Here is an 18,438-nt window from a genome sequence, read left to right on the forward strand (position 1 = left end):
ATGTTCTTGTTCTATAACTTCCTGATCTTTCTTTGGCCCATGTTTTGGATCTAGGCTGAAACACATCAGTGAACAAAAATATTGCTGTTGATTAATTGATTGATTGATATCCTTGAGGAAACTTTTCTCATCTTTTTTATTTATTCTCAAGTGGCACTGCCTTTGAAACCTCAAAGTATAAGATTGACAGGGCCATTCCACAATTGGCTAATATGAATTACTGAGCTGAGTGTGTTTTCGATCAGCATTCATCCCTGACAATATTTCTGGATAAGTGCGTCAGAGTTGCTTGGCTTCTGCACGTTTTCAGCGTTAATAAATGTTTTATTTTGACAGAACTGCAACACTGTTTACATCCGGTAAAGCGCGTTGAATATGTTCCACTATGATAATTTTCCATTGCTTACTACACGCTCCTCCCACTGAGCTACATAGCGCGCTATGAAAACAGCAAAAAAAAAGCTGCACTTCCTCATTGCCTAGATACACTCGTCAAGCACACACGAAGAAACAAGGCTGTGCATTGTTTTGATTTTATACTGGTCAGTGTATCTGGGAGGTACAAAACTCAAATACAGCATAGGCTTGCGCACATACAACACTGAATAGGATAAATATTCAATATCGAAAAGGAATACAATTTAACGTTACACTGTTGCTGTTTTGAAGAACAGCCGATCAATTCAACAGGTAGGTCCCTGATTTGTGTCTCTTCTCTCGTTCTTTGATCTATTCCCAGACAATGTGCCATTTGACTCTGTACTGCTTTCCTGAATAGTTTGTTTCTGTTCTACATGACATTTGCGATAATTGTTTCTGGTGGAATAATAACCAACGGTAAATCCCATTCCATGCCTTGTGGTCTATGCGACATATTATTTAAATTAGGGTAATGATTAATTTATCACTGATATTAAATATATCTTTACGAATTATTCAACATGGCTGTGTCAATAGAATCACTATTGAATGTGTGGCCGCTAATCTAATATGAAGGACCCCCCCACCCCCCACCACCATGAGGGGCCTTGAGTCATTTCGGGACCGATTAAACTTGTGACCAATGAGAGAATTATGCAATATTTCTGTCTCAGACATTCGTGATGTCATAATGATAGTGTGTGTGTGTAATTGTTGGCCTAATGTAAAACATATATATTTTTAACATGTTTAAGTAATTCCACAAACTAGCCAAATCAATAGCCTATTTATTCAATTGTGTTCAGGTTGCTTTGGAAAGTGTGCCAATGCATTAGGATATTGAATTCAATGTGCAGGTTTTATTTATATAATGTACTAACACAATTTAGGACTATGTGCTCGGTATAAAATAAGACATTGTAATATACTCATATTTATACATTGCATATTTTGTTGTTGCTATTTAGGAGAACAGTTGATCTATAGGTTGCATGTGAATTCATTGTCATTGTAGAGAAACGTATTACAACCCTCAGAGACAGATACAGTATCATACAAATTTCCATTCAGTTTGATGTCATTACTGATGTGTATTAGTGTTGCTCATAAAGTTTCTCTCTGTAATTTACCTGAAGATTACTGATGTGTGACCTCAGCATGGACAAAGTGGCCCCCTTGTCCACTGGCTATCGCTCCAGCCTCAAGGTGAGACTTCACAAGGCTGTGCCACTAATGTAGTAGATAAGTAGGAAAATCACATACATCGTAGTGCTGGAGATGGAGTTGTGTATAGTAGATATAGGACCACTGTATCACAACTGATTCTGCAAGGCTGGATCAAAATCCTGCACACCCAATAGCTCTCCAGGACTGGAATTGGAGCACCATTCACTCAAGGCTATTGGGGAGTTAAGAAAGCACGGATTCCAAACATCAAATATCAGCAGAGATGTATTTTTAAATCCTGTGTGTTGCAGCACACTTGAGTCTGCTATTCTTCTCCCCATAACTTTAACCATAAAATAATAAATGAAAAGAAAGAGGACAAAGCCAGGCATATTAAATGTGAAGATAATTGGGAAGCTGATGGAGGAGAGGCTCCCAGTCTTTCCACCTTCTCTACGGCCACTAACTCAATTGGTCCCCTTGGTAACTAGCAAGAAAAAAGGCTCTCGAGACATTGAGGGACCTGTTTGTACAAGCCTATTAAACAGTTTATGGATAAAAAAGGATGATGTTTTGTGGGGAGTTATTTGAATAAAAAATCATTGTGCCTTACAGTATTAGACAGGCGCACAAATGGCACTTTAGCATACATCTTTACTATAGATGTCCTAATCATTTGTTAAGGTTTCATGTGCGGCTTGGTTGTATAACGTCATAAGAAGTCTCATCAGCATCTGTAAAATGCTGAGATGGGTACAGTGCAGATTCAAGCAGAGCTCATCTTAAAAGGGCTTGTTTTTACCTAATAGAATTGTGAAGAAGAGCCTGGTTTGTCTAACCTGATTTGAAGAGGGGGAACGAGAGAGAGTGAAAAGGGAGAGAGAAGGATAGGGGGAGGAGGGGGTAGAGTTTTTTTCTCTCAAAAAGCAAAAGCCTACGCTGTGTTATAAACCCTCAGAGCTGAACTGCTGCCAGCTGCATCAAGGGGAGTTTCTAGTTCTGCTACGGAACAGGAAGGCTATGTATGGTCATCCTCTCCCAGCGGTTCAGGGCCAGGCTTAGCTTGGAGAATGAGAAAGGCCTGATGTGTTTGACTAATGATGACAGATTGGCTCTACTGAAAGGGAGTGCCCACATACAGAGTTGTTTCTGTCAATACTTTTGCCTGCTCTGTTATCTTTTGTCTTTTATCTCACTTTTTGACTCTGTCTAAAGAAGTGAATAAGGTATTTCCTAAATGATTCATAGTATCTGTGAGTGATCGGGTGTTGGTCATCCGTTCAGGACGATGCTTGTCTCACCTAATATATCCAATTATGTAGACATACAGTAGAATGGGGCTTTCTCAAATCATCAGGCAAAATACATGTTTTGTGTCTTTTAATTTAAACTAACAGTATGTTGTTTTTTATGTGTTGGTCCTCCACAGCGGCAGGTAGCGTTTGACCTTTTTGAAGATCCCATGTCTCTGTTCTCGGGATACTTCCTCCCCTCAGACGATGAGCAGTCTTTTCAGGAGGTGCCCTCTGGCCTCAACTGTGTCTCACATGGTACGCCACCACCACAACCTACCAATGAGTGCCACATCACTCTAGCCCTCTACTTTACACCAAAACACTTTCATAACACCAATACCAACTAATCACCCCAGGCCAAAGTTAGACCAAACTCTATTAGGAAGATTATTTGCGAGACATGAGGTGACAAAGTTAACAATGTAGTGATTGCTGGCATACAAACTGTTTTAATTAATGATTAACAGAAAAACAGGTGTTTATTTGTGGTTAACAATTATCCATAACCCAAACTTTGTTAATCAATCTCATCCGGTTGCATGGCAGCTTAAATTGTCTGAACCCTAATTTAGATTTTTTTTGAAGGCCCAATGCAGCTGGGGTTTTTTTCAATCTCAATATTAAATCATTACTGGGTAACAATGAGGTACCTTACTGTAATTGTTTTGAATTAAAATGAAACAAAAATAGCTTCTTTGCAAAGAGCAATTTCTCAAGCAAGAATTTAGCTGGGAGTGGTCTGAGTGGGGAGGGGAAACTGAAAACTAGCTTTTATTGGCAGAGTGGTTTGGACCTCTTTCTTATTGGTCTATTAACTAATTAAACACCTGGTGATGTCACCAGGCATGCCAAAACTACATCCTACCTAAACAGACTGACATTTTAGGCGATCTTTTCAAACAGCTCTTGCACTAAAAGGGCATCGTCATAATTTTCAAAATTTCACAGTATTATTCTAACCTCATAGTGTGTAAATGTATACAAAACACAGGGAAATCATAGTTTTGGCTGCACTGGGCCTTTAAATTGAACTTTATTTCTGAGTTTGTATATGTATGAGTAGTGTTTTAAGGCTGTTGTTACTGTGCACAAAACAGAGTAGTGTACAGCCAATTCGGAGCTGAATCAACTATGAACAGTATTAGAATGTGACATACTGTACATTGTTCATTCTTGTTTGCATTGACAGACCTGCCTATTGTGTTGAGATCACACCAACTTGTGGTTTGTGTTGCGCAATGGAGGTTATTATACAGATCACTATGCTGAGAGCTTTGCCATTTCTAAAAGGCCATTGTTCTTATAGCATTGACAGTAAACCCTGCTCATATATGTGTAATCACATACGCAGGCACAAAGGATATGCGCGTTTTTTACTGATTTGGGTCTTTAAACAATTATCACACTGTTAAAGCAATGTTATTACATAAGAAAGGTCTAGAAAGGTTGATTAATAGAGTAATCAAACATTTGTTTTTGTAAACTCTCCAGACATGGGCCCTTGCTCTGTTCCACTTTTGACCCCGTGCAGTAAGGCAGTGATGAGTCAGGCCTTGAAGGACAGCTTCAGTGGCTTCTCCAAGGTCCAACGCTGCTGTGGCATCTCCAACAGTGAGTCACTTTCTACACCTGCTCAGTCTCATTGTCCTCCCTTTTTCTTCATTTCTATTGAAATGTTTTCTACAAGGATGACAATTTGCTAATTTCCTAGCTAATTTTGAACTGGTTTGGAAGTCAGTCATTTTTGGGCTCATTTCGAAAGCTTTGCACTCACTCCAGCTTCCACAATAGATTAACTCCTGATTCTTACTCGTTAACACCATGTTTGTATGACATTTTCCCACTTATTGAGTGTTTAAGTATTTTTCTTTTCTTCGCCTCTTTAAAGGACAGGTTCACCTTTTTTAACCAAATCTCTATTTTTGATGTAAATAGCATGTTATAGAAGTATCCAGACACTTTCTTTGCGATTTCACTTGGTTTGGAGAAAGAGACCTCCCCACCAGCAATAGACTTCCTCATTGCTCATTCTGCAATATGGGGGCCACAGATAAACATGAACAAAGGCTCCAAAAACACCCAAATATCGACTTTTAGAAATGGCAAAGCTCTCAGCATAGTGATGCAGGTCTTTAGATGTTATACACATGAAATTGTGTAATTCCGAACTTTATACACAACTTTATATTCCATTTTATTGGACTCAGGCGATACTTTTCCATGTGCGAGCATGCACATGCTTTCTCATTTCTCGTGTCACCACAATGGGAACCAAAAAATACATAAATGCACGCACACAGAAAAGTATCGCCCGTTTCGAAAATGACTTATTTGTTCATGTTTATCCATACTGCAGAACAAGCAATAATGAAGTATATTGCTGGTGGGGTAAGTTTCTCAAAACCAAGTGAAATCGGAAAAAAAAAACTGTGTCTGGACTATTCTATAACATGCCATTTACATCAAAAATTGAGATTTGGTAAAACATTTTGCCTGTCCCTTAATCATTCAAAAGTAAGCCTAGTTAAGTAAAATCAAGTCAAAGACTGGTGGATTTTGGTGACGTTTCCATGGAATTGTGAATGAACTTTTTAGTCATTTAAAATGGCTGTATATTAAGCCATATCTTTTTTCTTTCTCGCTTTCACAGACCCCCATAAGTGGACCAAGCAGCACGTGATGCAGTGGCTCCACTGGGCAGCCAGTGAGTTCAGCCTGGCCAACGTCCACTTCTTTAAGTTTGACATGAACGGCCAGGAGCTGTGTGACCTGGGCAAGGAGAGCTTCCTGGACCTGGCCCCAGACTTTGTGGGCGACATCCTGTGGGAGCACCTGGACCAGATGATGAAAGGTAACAGTGGAATTTTTTAGTCAGATGGTATTTGTGTGGAAGGAAGATGGGGGAAAGAATAGGTGGAGTCGTCAGTTTTTTTTGTATTCAGGTGGAAAGGGTTTCTTTATTCTGTAGAATTACTGTACCCTTTGGCTAAATGATACACTCTAAAAATCAAATAACAATATTTCTGACGGTTCCTGACTTTATCCTCCGTTTTCTTCCAGAATGTCAAGAGAGAGAAGAATCCAAAAGCCTCAGCAGTGTTGTGCCCTCAGTAACCAACTGGATGAGCTCTGTCGGTGAGTGTCCATTAGAAAAACATACTGAGCACCAGAGGGTTCAAATCCAAGTAAACATCAGATAGACAAAACAGTTTGACTTCAGCTTCATTTGAACAGAAGCCTTAAAGGCCCAATTCAGCCATTTAAAAAAATATCAAATAATTTCTGGCTAACAATTAAGTACTTTACTGTGATTGTTTTAAATTAAAATGGTCAAAAGGAAACTGTCTGGGAGTGGTCTGATTTGGGAGGGGAAAGAGAGAGAGGTTAGAAACGTTCTTATTAGCCTATTAACTAATTTACTGTCTAGTGATATCACTATTCCAACCTCAGTGTGGAAATATATATAAAACATAGAAAAATCACGCTTTTGACCGCACTGGGCCTTTAAGCTGTCCAAAGAGGTCTCTGAGGTCTCTGATGAGATGAGCTAAGTGGGCATATGTTCTTCTTTACAGGCTTCAGTCTGGAGGAGACCCAGTGTGCCCTGCAGGTGCCTGACAACAGCGGTAGTCTGCTGAGAGAACTGTTTGAGACTGCGGACAAGACTACCCTGCTGACCCGAGATCAGGAGTTCTCCATGTTCTCTAAGCCCCAACTGAGAACGGTCAATGTCAGCTACATCAGGAGCAACCCAGACGCAGGGCAACTCTGCAAAGCCTGTGAGTAGGCCAACTCACTGTTGTCTAGAAGCTATTAATCAATGTTAATTCATTAGTGTTCATTTTCCAAGGGAACACATGTAAGCGATTCCCAACAGATATTTGAATTCAGTGATATTTCCTTAACTTGATTCAGTTTCAGTTGAACTAACCATCTCTGTGCTTTGTTTATCTACAGTCTCGTCCCAGGACCAGAGTTTGTGTTCATTGGAGAGCATGGACAGCTTTGAGGGGCCAGAGTCCATGCTGCAATCCTGGGGTAGCCAGTCTTCCCTGGCGGACAACCAGAGGGTGCCGTCCCACGACAGCTTTGAGGACGAGTGCAACAGCAGCACCCTGAGCCTGGGGAATCAGGGCCTATCCTTCAAGGACTACGTCCAGGAGAGGAACGAGCCTGTGGAACTGGGAAAGCCTGTCATACCTGCTGCCGTGCTGGCTGGCTTCACTGGTGAGTTTATGAACCCGCTGACACAGTCAAACCCAGCTCATCTTGAATGAAATACTATCTATCTCTCTGTCAACCCCAGTTTCAATTCCAGTTCAAAACAGTACACTACAGTTGTGTATACACAAACTATGCCTTTTGATCGCCGTCTGACTCCTATGCCTTTTTTTTCCTCTCAACAGGAAGCGGTCCTATCCAGCTGTGGCAGTTCTTGCTGGAGCTCCTGACTGATAAGAGTTGTCAGGCCATCATCAGCTGGACCGGAGACGGCTGGGAGTTCAAACTCACTGACCCAGATGAGGTGAGTGTCAATTGGCCTCATACAAAATGTGTATTGTTGTTGTGTTGTGGAGGAGATAGCCACAATGGTTTACAGTAGGTGTGTACCGAGTACTCTGACAAAAAGAGTATCGCAACGGATATGGAGAATTTTCGGAATGCGATTATGACAAGTATTTTTTGTAATTAAAATAGTAATTGTCAGCTGCCAGCACGCATCTCTCTGTCCCTCAAAAAGTGTGAAGCCCTTTATGCTCTAAATAACTATTGGCTAGTTCTTCCATCTGTAAGAAACAAGCAGGGTATCGTTTGAGCCTGCTGCAACGATTGGATTAGAAAAAGCCGTTCTCCCTCTGCACTTATTTCCCCAGACAGACATACGGAGCGCTCCGTCTCTCTCACTCATCTCAGGGCACATTACACCACTTCTACAAACATTGTGTGTGAATCAGAATTGCTAGTGATTGTTGTTCTAGCTATCAATCTAGTTATATTAGTTATACTTTGCTGAGGACATATGTTTGTTTTTGTTTGTGTACTTACTGAGTAGCTTAAATAAATATGAATACAAATACGAGTATGACGAGATTGGCAACACCGCTAGTTTACAGGACTAAAAAAGTCTTCAACATAAGAGCCATCAGAAGACATCAAGATGTAGTGTAAGACTCTGTTGTCCATTGGTGTTTATCATTCTCTCCTTCCTCTTCCAGGTGGCTCGACGCTGGGGCCGCAGGAAGAACAAGCCCAAGATGAACTACGAGAAGCTGAGCCGTGGCCTGCGATACTACTACGACAAGAACATCATCCACAAGACCTCGGGCAAGCGATACGTCTACCGCTTCGTCTGTGACCTGCAGAATCTTCTGGGCTACTCGGCCGAAGAGCTCCACATCATGCTAGGGGTCCAGCCTGACACTGAGGATTGAACCAACTGGTGTTTTATCGAAAGGGAAGGGGTTGGCGATGTAGCCAGTGGGGCTTCACTACCCCAACTTAGCAAAAGTTGCTAATGTTACAGGCCATCTGAAAGTAATTTCTGGTCATTGAACAGGTGGTTGATGTCCACTGATAGTGGCTACACTGGTGGGCAGACAGTGAGCATCTCTAATTTGGAGAGGCAGCTCATGTCTCGGCGCTTGCGCCATCAATGTGCATCGTTGTGCAAGCTTTGGTTGAGAGGGGTGCCAGTATTTAAATCAAGCATTCCCTCTGGGTGAAAGTGTTATTGTGCAAGTTGTAATGGATCAGCTCTGTATCCATCTGCAAAGTGGAGAGCTGTTAATTGCACAGATGACAATGGTGATCAATGTAACATAGCTGATTTTTTCATTCTTGCTTTATACTCAGCAAGTATGGTGTTTACGGAGTCTGAGCAGTGGACATTTAGACTTACTGTGAAAGATCTTGAGGTTACCAAACAAGAATGCTTTTGAGGTGGCGGATCCAGCGCCTGAAATAGGAGTTTTGATGGAGAATGTATTCAAGATTTTATGGAGTAGCTAAGATTGCCTTTACTGTTGTGCTTTTACTAATGCATTGTCCTGCTGACAAGCTTGCAGCGCAACTGGAATACCAGTCATTGTGGCTATTGCATTTCTCCTCTATCAAAAAGGAAATAATTTAATTATTGTTCTATAAATATGAATATTTTGTCATGTTTGGCGAGTTATACACAATTCACATGTGAATATGGCTTTAAAGGTTGAATGTAACGGTGTAGCAGCTATCAGAATGTATTTTTGTAGCAGGTTTATCAGGGATACATTTGTGAATTGATTGTTTATTTATTTTTATGTGACCAAAGCGACATGTGGATGTATATGGTTTATTCTAAACTATAGTTGCATTTTGTTGTATGTTTTTATGTTCTGCACCAAAGTCCCTGTGTATATATTATATTGGTACTACTGTACCTGTTATAAATACGATGAATATTCACTGTGTATTTTACTGAAGAAGATAAAGCAGCCTTTTTGAAGTTGTTGTACAGATGACAGACACACAAAAAATGGCATCATTTTGGCATGGGTACGATCTTATTCCTTCCTAGCCCATGTGTGTTTATGCTGTTCTCTTAATCATTTTAGTCGTCTTCTATTAATTGATATTGTATAACACAATGAAAAGTAAGATCATCTTAAGAATTCTGTTGTTGAAATCTTAATAAAATAGAACATTTTGAACTGACATGTGAAGCAACAGGGTTATTGTATATTGTTTGATAATAGAATGTTGGTCTTGCTACAACATCTAAGCTCTGAATATATCATTGGCAGCGCGACATGTTGTGCTGTTTGCTGTAACTAAAGATGTGCATGTCATCGGCATGCCAAAGACCTGTGTAACTTATTCATCAGAATGACTTTACTTAAATGACTTTGTCAGCATTTCAGTGGTTTTTAAATGGAAAATGGCTTTGACATTTTAATAAAAGCTTTATTTTTATATGGTATTGTTTCTTTTATTGACTTTTGGTAGCTTAATATAAGGAGGGGTAGCTAATTAAAGAGCCATGGTTTTTAAAGAACACTTAGTTGAGTACCAAAATGTGTGGGAGTTTCTTAAGCCCTTAGGATAAAAATCTGTCACACCAAGAATTAAGAAGTGATTTTTTTAAGTTGCCAAAGTACTGGGTTTTTTCTTTGTTTCAATGGGTTAAATATATTGTCAATCCACAGCTAGTCTCAATGCACATTAGACCATTGAACATTTTATCTTACCGGATACAACTTCCATCTCCAGCACCTTTGCCATTTACAAAAATGCCATGCAATGTACGGTATGAATTTCTCACCAGTGCATAGTCTTATGAAATACATTGCCTCATAGTGTATGTGTGCAGGATTTTTTAATTGTTTAAATTTATTTAACGTTTCTTTAACTAGGCAAGTCAGTTAAGAACAAATGATAGTTTACAATGACGGCCTACACCGGCCAAACCCAGACAACGCTGAGTCAATTGCGCGCCACGATATGGGACTCCCAATCACGTCCGGTTGTGATACAGCCTGGATTCAAACCAGGGTGTCTGTAGTGACGCCTCTAGCACTGAGATGCAGTGCCTTAGACCACTGTGCCACTCAGGAGCCCAACAATGATCAAACACCTACTGTATGTAAGCCCATGGATAAGCTTAGGAAGGTTAGACTTTTCATTGTGAAGCTCGCAATATTCAAGGCTGGGGAATGACACACTTTATTATATTTATGCACTATAATCATGTTGTCTTTTGTATATCATTATCAGTCATTTATAGCTAATGATCAATAGGTGACCGTATAACCGTGCAACCAACGGTTATGGATGAAGACCATCATAAATAACCGCCATAACCGTTTTAAAATTATAGAAGAAGAAACGTGTGGAACTGTTGACTGAAGACGGGATGATATTTGTGAATTTGAGTCCGTTTCTGCCGTAACATGGACTCTTAATAATTCCTGAAACAAGCAAAGGAATCTTCAGTTGCCTAAGCAACGCACCCCACAATGCAGCAGCAGCTCACTATTTATATGGCATCAATAGCTGCAGGAATGAAGGAGGAGAAAATGTGCACTAAAAAAAACAGAATTTGAACAGTTATTAGTACGGTGACCGTGGTCATTTGGCTGGCCAATTACCGTCATCCAAAAATCCTTAATCATCACAGCGCTATGCGTTGATTGACCCAGGAAAAAACACCCACGTAAAAGGATACATTCCAAAGAGAAGGTGCATAACGATGGAGGAATTCAGATATGACGTCATTGTTTTAAGTACTACCCACAGAGTTCTTAAACTACGGTGTGTGACATGTTCAATGTGCCAGTAAATCATCAATGTTCCAGTAAATCATCAATGTTCCAGTAAATCATCAATGTTCCAGTAAATCAACACAATCTCCTTTTTTGGTTTTTCAAATTGCTGCGTCTTGGAGCTAGAATTTGGATCATGTATAGAGAGCAATGTACAACACGGCGAACTTAGCAAACGATGCCTTTTTTGGTAAGTACATGGGGGCCGACATCTTTATGCACTTTCGGCGTAGTTGAGGCTGTCGAGGAGAGAACGGCTCATAATAATGGCTGGAACATAATAATATCATGATTATTAATCGAAATATGAAATAGTCACGTGAAGCTCTAGCTACATGAGACGTGCTGCCTCTTTCCTTTTGAGAGCATGTGGAGTGAGATCTCTCACATATCTGATATGTCCAGACAGCTCCCCAGTCCCGGCTCTGTACACAACTGTACACAACACACTCTCCACACACAGCCCAGCGAGTCTCCGACAGCTGTGTCAACATGGCCTCCACTGGGCCCTGTCGTAGTCCAAGGTATTCACCTACATGACTCAAAGACTAGCTGTCAACATCTGTCTCCGCAATAAAGTGTGTGTGTCTGTGCCTGCGTGCGTGATTACACATATATGAGTAGGGTTTACTGTCAATGCTATAAGAACAATGAGCTCTATCTGTTTAATAACCTCTATTGAGCAACACAAACCACAAGTTGGTGTGATCGCAACACAATAGGCAGGTCTGTCAATGCAAACAAGAATGAACTATGCCACTGCCCTATACTGTTCATAGTTGATCCAGCTCCAAATTGTTTGTAGACTACTCTGTTTTGTGCACACTAACAACAGCATTAAAACACTTCTCATACATATTCAAACTCAGAAACAAAATTTAATTTAAAGGCCCGGTGCAGCCAAAACTGTGATTTCCCTGTGTTTTATATATATTTCCACACTGAGGTTGGAATAATACTGTGAAATGATAATAATTCCCTTTTAGTGTAAGAGCTGTTTGAAAAGATCGCCTGATAGTTCAGCCTGTTTTGGTGGGATGGAATTTTGGCTTTCCAGGTGACATTAGACAGTCGTAGATAGTCATAGCAAAATTCTTGCTTGAGAAATTGCTTTTTGTTAAGAAGCTATTTTGGTTTCTTTTTTACACAGTAAGGTACTAAATTGTAACCCAGAAATGTTTTGGTATTGAGATATAAACGGCTGCAATGGAGTGTTGCAAAATAAGTGTTGCAAAATAAATTGAGAAATCTATGTTATTCAATTATTGCACCCACACTGCTTGCGCGCGCCAACGAGCGTCTGCAACACCAAGGGCTAAAATATTTCTGACGCAGATCGCGCTGCATTCCTGCCTCCCCCATCTCCTCATTGGTTTATAGAAGCAGGTACACACGTGCCATCTCCTCATTGGTTATACCCATGTGGGTGACTGAAAGACTAACGAGGTCAGTGCAGTAATGCACCTCATTTATGAAAGTTGCCAATCGCAATATAAAGTCAAGAGAAGAAAAAGCCTGGATGGAAGAGAGATGACTAGAAACGATTCGGTTGACCGTTTTATGTGTGGATTAATTGGCGGAGTAGAGGACCTTGTGCATTTCAGGTAAAATAACAACTCAATGTTTATATCCCAGGACAAATTAGCTAGCAACGGGAAGCTAGCTAAATAGGACAAATTAGCTAGCAAGTGCAAGCTAACTAGCTAAATTGCCATAAATGTTTAATGCTTTCCTGTCCCCAAATTAATGTAATTGGTTCAGAGTTTGTTTTGATATTTTAACCTGCATGTTGTGATCGCGTTTGGTGTGGGGGCACAATTTTAATTTATGCACGATGGCACAAGATGCTGCAAGTGCGCAGCCATTTGGGTTCCGTGTTTAAGAACAGTAACTAAAGGATTGTAACTAAACGTACAGTTGCTTGACTGATCATACCTCTTAGGATTTTTATGTTGAGTTAACAAAATACATGCCATAAGAATTACAATACTATATTTCTGATCATTTCCACAAACTCTCCCACATCTTATAGTCTTACAAATAATATTGGTAAAAGATAGTGAGATAATACTGCTAAGGAAATGAAAAATGAACATAGTGTTTACTGGAAGCAGTAACCTCCATATGACAGACTCAACTCAAGTGCTGCTACAGTAGCAGCACCCACACACAACCTTAACCTAACATGCTGCAGCTATTGTGTTGATCCTGCAGTCTAAGATGAACACATGACTTTCTCTCTGCAGTGTGTGCCTGACATAACATATAATACACACTCATCTTTTGTGGAACATGGTGTTCTACAGTGAAGGGCAACAGAAGTGTACAGAACATGGTTCCTAAGGAATGAGTGGAGGAAGCAGAGTATGTGAGTGCAGTTGAGAGTTTAGAAAATCCTGCTCATCGCTCACAGCGGGCGCTCCATGTCCTTTCCAACCGCTCTGGTAAAAACGGCTCCTCACTGCTCCATGATGACAACGGTATAGGGAGGAGGTCAGAGACCTGACAGTGTGGTGCCAGGAAAACAACCCCTTCATCAAGACAAAGGTGATCGTGGCCTACAGGAAAAGGAGGGCCAAGAACGCCCCCATTCACAATGACAGGGCTATAGTGGAGCAGGTCGAGAGCTTCAAGTTCGTTGGTGTCCACATCACCAAACAAACTATCATGTTCCAAACTAGAGGTCCACCGATTAATCGGAATGCCCGATTATTTGGGGCCGATTTAAAGTTTTCATAGCAATCATAAATCTGTATTTTTGGGCGCCAATTTGCCGATTTTAAAAAACAAACAATGTTATACCTTCATTTAACTCGGCAAGTCAGTTAAGAACACATTCTTATTTTCAATGACGGCCTAGGAACGGTGGGTTAACTGCCTTGTTCAGAGGCAGAATGACCTTGTCAGCTCGGGGGATCCAATCTTGCAGCCTTACAGTGAACTAGTCCAACGCAATAACGACCTGCCTCTCTCTCGTTGCACTCCACAAGGAGACTGCCTGTTACGCGAATGCAGTAAGCCAAGGTAAGTTGCTAGCTAGCATTACACTTATCTTATAAAAAAACAATCATAATCATAATCACTAGCGTGTCCTGCGTTGCATATAATCTGACTGAGCATACAAGTATCTAAGTATCTGACTGAGTGGTGGTAGGCAGAAGCAGGCGTGTAAACATTCATTCAAACAGCACTTTTGTGCGTTTTGCCAGCAGCTCTTCCTTGTGCGTCAAGCATTGGGCTGTTTATGACTTCAAGCCTACCAACTCCCGAGATGAGGCTCGTGTAACCGAAGTGAAATGGCTAGCTAGTTAGCACGCACTAATTGTCGTTGTGTTGCTGGTTCGAGCCCAGGGAGGAGCGAGGAGAGGGACAGAAGCTATACTGTTACACTGGCAATACTAAAGTGCCTATAAGAACATCCAATAGTCAAAGGTTAATGAAATACAAATGGTATAGAAGGAAATAGTCCTATAATTCATATAATAACTACAACCTAAAACTTCTTACCTGGTGTCACACCCTGGTCAAAGTATTTTGTGTTTATCTTTATTTATTTGGTCAGGCCAGGGTGTGGCATGGGGTTTTTGTATGTGGTGTGTATGTACGGGGATTGTAGCTAGCTACAGGGTGTTCTAGCTAAGTCTATGGCTGTCTGAAGTGGTTCTCAATCAGAGGCAGGTGTTTATCGTTGTCTCTGATTGGGAACCATATTTAGGCAGCCATATTCTTTGAGTTTGTGGTGGGTGATTGTCCTTAGTGTCCTTAGTGTCCTGATGTCATTGTTCTTTGTTAGGTTACACAAGTATAGGCTGTTTCGGTTTTCGTTAAGTTTATTGTTTTGGTAGTGTTTGTGTTTAGTGTGTTTTCTTCATTAAACATGGATTGCAATAGACACGCTGCATTTTGGTCCGACTCTCCTTCTCATCAAGAAAACCGTTACAGAATCACCCACCACAAAGGGACCAAGCAGCGTGTCAACAGGCAGGAACAGCCCAAAGTGGAGTACAGTATGGACTATACTTCTTGGGAGGAGATAGACAGGTGGGCGGTCGACCCAGGGAGAGTGCCGGAGCCCGCCTGGGATTCGATGGAGCAGTGCGCGGAAGGATATAGGAGAATGGAGTTTGCGAAGCAAGCAAGGCGGCGCGGACGGAGGCCCCATATTCAGCCCCAAAAATTTCTTGGGGGGGGGGCTCAGGGAGAGTGTGGCAGAGTCAGGAGCCAGACCTGAGCCAACTCTCCCTGTTTATCGTGAGGAGCCAAGGAGGAGACCAGAACCAGAGCCGGTGTTGGAGGTGAGCGAAACAGAGACTGTGAAGGAGTTAATGGGGAAATTGGAGGAGAGAGAAATGAGGGAGTTGCTGTGTTGGTGTTTTAAACATGGAATTTGCCCGACGGAGCGTGTCGGGGATTTGATGGCACCTGGGTCAGCGCTCCATACTCGTCCTGAGGTGCGTGTTAGTCGGCTGGTGAAGATGGTGCCAGTCTCACGTACCAGGCCTCCTGTGCACCTCCCTAGCCTTGCACGTCCTGTGCCAGCACCGCTCTCAAGATCTCCAGTACGCCTTCACGGTCTAACCCATCCTGTGCCACCTCCACACCCCAGCCCTCCGGTAGCAGCTCCCCGCACCAGGCTTCCTGTGCGTGTCCTCGGCCCAGTACCACCAGTGCCAGCACCACGCATCAGGCCTACAGTGCGCCTCGCCTGTCCAGCGCTGTCGGAGCCCTCCTCCTCTCCAGCGCTGTCGGAGTCTCCCGCCTGTTTAGCGCTGTTAGAGCCTTCCTTCTCTACAGCGCTGCCGGAGTCTCCCGCCTGTTCAGAACTGCCAGTTAGCATAGAGCTGCCAGTTAGCATAGAGCTGCCAGTTAGCATAGAGCTGCCAGTTAGCATAGAGCTGCCAGTTAGCATAGAGCTGCCAGTCTGCAAGGAGCTGCCAGTCTGCAAGGAGCTGCCAGTCTGCAAGGAGCTGCCAGTCTGCAAGGAGCTGCCAGTCTGCAAGGAGCTGCCAGAGCTGCCAGTCTGCAAGGAGCCGCCAGAGCTGCCAGTCTGCAAGGAGCCGCCAGAGCTGCCAGTCTGCAAGGAGCCGCCAGAGCTGCCAGTTAGCATGGAGCAGCCAGGGCCGCCAGTCAGTATGGAGCAGCCAGGGCCGCCAGTCGGCATGGAGCAGCCAGTCAGCATGGAGCAGCCAGTCAGCATGGAGCAGCCAGAACAGCCAGTCAGCATGGAGCAGCCAGAGCAGCCAGTCAGCATGGAGCAGCCAGAGCTGCCAGTCAGCATGGAGCTGCCAGTTAGCATGGAGCAGCCAGGGCCGCCAGTCAGCATGGAGCAGCCAGGGCCGCCAGTCGGCATGGAGCAGCCAGGGCCGCCAGTCAGCATGGAGCAGCCAGGGCCGCCAGTCAGCATGGAGCAGCCAGAGCTGCCAGTCATCAGGGAGCAGCCAGTCAGCATGGAGCAGCCAGAGCTGCCAGTCGACCAGACTCTCCCAGATCTGCCAGTCGACCAGACTCTCCCAGATCTGCCAGTCGACCAGACTCTCCCAGATCTGCCAGTCGACCAGACTCTCCCAGATCTGCCAGTCGACCAGACTCTCCCAGATCTGCCAGTCGACCAGACTCTTCCAGATCTGCCAGTCGACCAGACTCTTCCAGATCTGCCAGTCGACCAGACTCTTCCAGATCTGCCAGTCGACCAGACTCTTCCAGATCTGCCAGTCGACCAGACTCTTCCAGATCTGCCAGTCGACCAGACTCTTCCAGATCTGCCAGTCGACCAGACTCTTCCAGATCTGCCAGTCGACCAGACTCTTCCAGATCTGCCAGTCAGCCAGGATCTGCTGAAACCGCCAGCCAGCCAGGATCTGGTAGAGTCATCAACCTGCCTGAGCTTTCTCTCACTCCTGAGCTTTCTCTCACTCCTGAGCTTTCTCTCACTCCTGAGCTTCCTCCCACTCCTGAGCTTCCTCTCACTCCTGAGCTTCCCCTCAGTTCCGAGCTGCCTCAGTCCCGAGCTGCCCCTCAGTCCCGATCTGCTCCTCAGTCCAGTGGGGTTCTGGGTGAGGACTACTAGGCCATGGTCGGCGGCGAGGGTGGACTATCCAGGGACGCGAGGAGAAGGGACTAAGACATTGATTGAGTGGGGTCCACGTCCCGCGCCGGAGCCGCCACCATGGACAGACGCCCACCCGGACCCTCCCTATTGTTTTGAGGTGCGTTCGGGAGTCCGCACCTTAGGGGGGGGGGTTCTGTCACACCCTGGTCAAAGTATTTTGTGTTTATCTTTATTTATTTGGTCAGGCCAGGGTGTGGCATGGGGTTTTTGTATGTGGTGTGTATGTACGGGGATTGTAGCTAGTGGGGTGTTCTAGCTAAGTCTATGGCTGTCTGAAGTGGTTCTCAATCAGAGGCAGGTGTTTATCGTTGTCTCTGATTGGGAACCATATTTAGGCAGCCATATTCTTTGAGTTTGTGGTGGGTGATTGTCCTTAGTGTCCTTAGTGTCCTGATGTCATTGTTCTTTGTTAGGTTACACAAGTATAGGCTGTTTCGGTTTTCGTTAAGTTTATTGTTTTGGTAGTGTTTGTGTTTAGTGTGTTTTCTTCATTAAACATGGATTGCAATAGACACGCTGCATTTTGGTCCGACTCTCCTTCTCATCAAGAAAACCGTTACACCTGGGAATATTGAAGACTCATGTTAACAGGAACCACCAGCTTTCATATGTTCTCATGTTCTGAGCAAGGAACTGAAACATTAGCTTTCTTACATAGCACATATTGCACTTTTACTTTCTTCTCCAACACTTTGTTTTTACATTATTTAAACCAAATTTAACATGTTTCATTGTTTACTTGAGGCTTAATTGATTTTATTGATGTATTATATTAAGTGAAAATAAGTGTTCATTCAGTATTGTTATAATTGTCATTATTACAAATATATATTTTTTAAATTGGCAGATTAATTGGTATCGGCTTTTTTTGTCCTCCAATAATCGGTATCTGTATTGGCGTTGAAAAATCATAATCGGTCGACCTCTAGTCCAAACATACCAAGACAGTTGTGAAGAGGGCACAACAATACCTATTCCCCCTCAGGAGACTGAAAATATTTGGCATTGGTCCTCAGATCCTCAAGTTCTACAGCTGCACCATCAAGAGCACTGACTGGTTGCATCACCGCCTGGTATGGCAACTGCTCAGCATCTGACCGCAAGGCGCTACAGAGGGAACGGCCTAGCGTACGGCCCAGTACATCAC

The 18,438-nt window shown here is 43.0% G+C and overlaps 1 protein-coding gene across 2 annotated transcripts; it reads left to right on the plus strand.

Annotated features, from left to right (window-relative positions):
• The first annotated feature begins 250 nt into the window (after positions 1-250).
• Positions 251-9,833, plus strand: LOC110533562 (protein C-ets-2). 2 transcript variants are annotated; one of them, XM_021617900.3, is made up of 10 exons: positions 251-690; positions 1,557-1,626; positions 3,017-3,137; positions 4,374-4,493; positions 5,533-5,733; positions 5,943-6,017; positions 6,458-6,661; positions 6,840-7,109; positions 7,289-7,407; positions 8,099-9,833. In XM_021617900.3, the coding sequence occupies exons 2-10, from the start codon at positions 1,564-1,566 to the stop codon at positions 8,312-8,314; spliced, it is 1,389 nt and encodes a 462-aa protein (XP_021473575.3). In that variant the 5' UTR covers positions 251-690; positions 1,557-1,563; the 3' UTR covers positions 8,315-9,833. The 2 variants fall into 2 exon arrangements, with proteins under 2 accessions (XP_021473575.3, XP_090042378.1); XM_090186252.1 differs by lacking the exon at positions 1,557-1,626 and having other exon boundaries at positions 475-690.
• Positions 9,834-18,438: the final 8,605 nt, after the last annotated feature.

The sequence above is a fragment of the Oncorhynchus mykiss genome, chromosome 10, assembly GCF_057628025.1.
Source record: "Oncorhynchus mykiss isolate SJ-2025 chromosome 10, ASM5762802v1, whole genome shotgun sequence".
In the NCBI taxonomy this organism is placed as follows: domain Eukaryota; kingdom Metazoa; phylum Chordata; class Actinopteri; order Salmoniformes; family Salmonidae; genus Oncorhynchus; species Oncorhynchus mykiss.

Coding starts and splice junctions, on each gene's coding strand:
- LOC110533562 (XM_021617900.3), top strand. CDS start 1,564: ATGTGTGACCTCAGCATGGACAAAGTGGCCCCCTTGTCCACTGGCTAT. Junction 6,018..6,457: donor CAACTGGATGAGCTCTGTCG/GTGAGTGTCCAT, acceptor TCTTCTTTACAG/GCTTCAGTCTGGAGGAGACC. Junction 7,408..8,098: donor AACTCACTGACCCAGATGAG/GTGAGTGTCAAT, acceptor TTCCTCTTCCAG/GTGGCTCGACGCTGGGGCCG.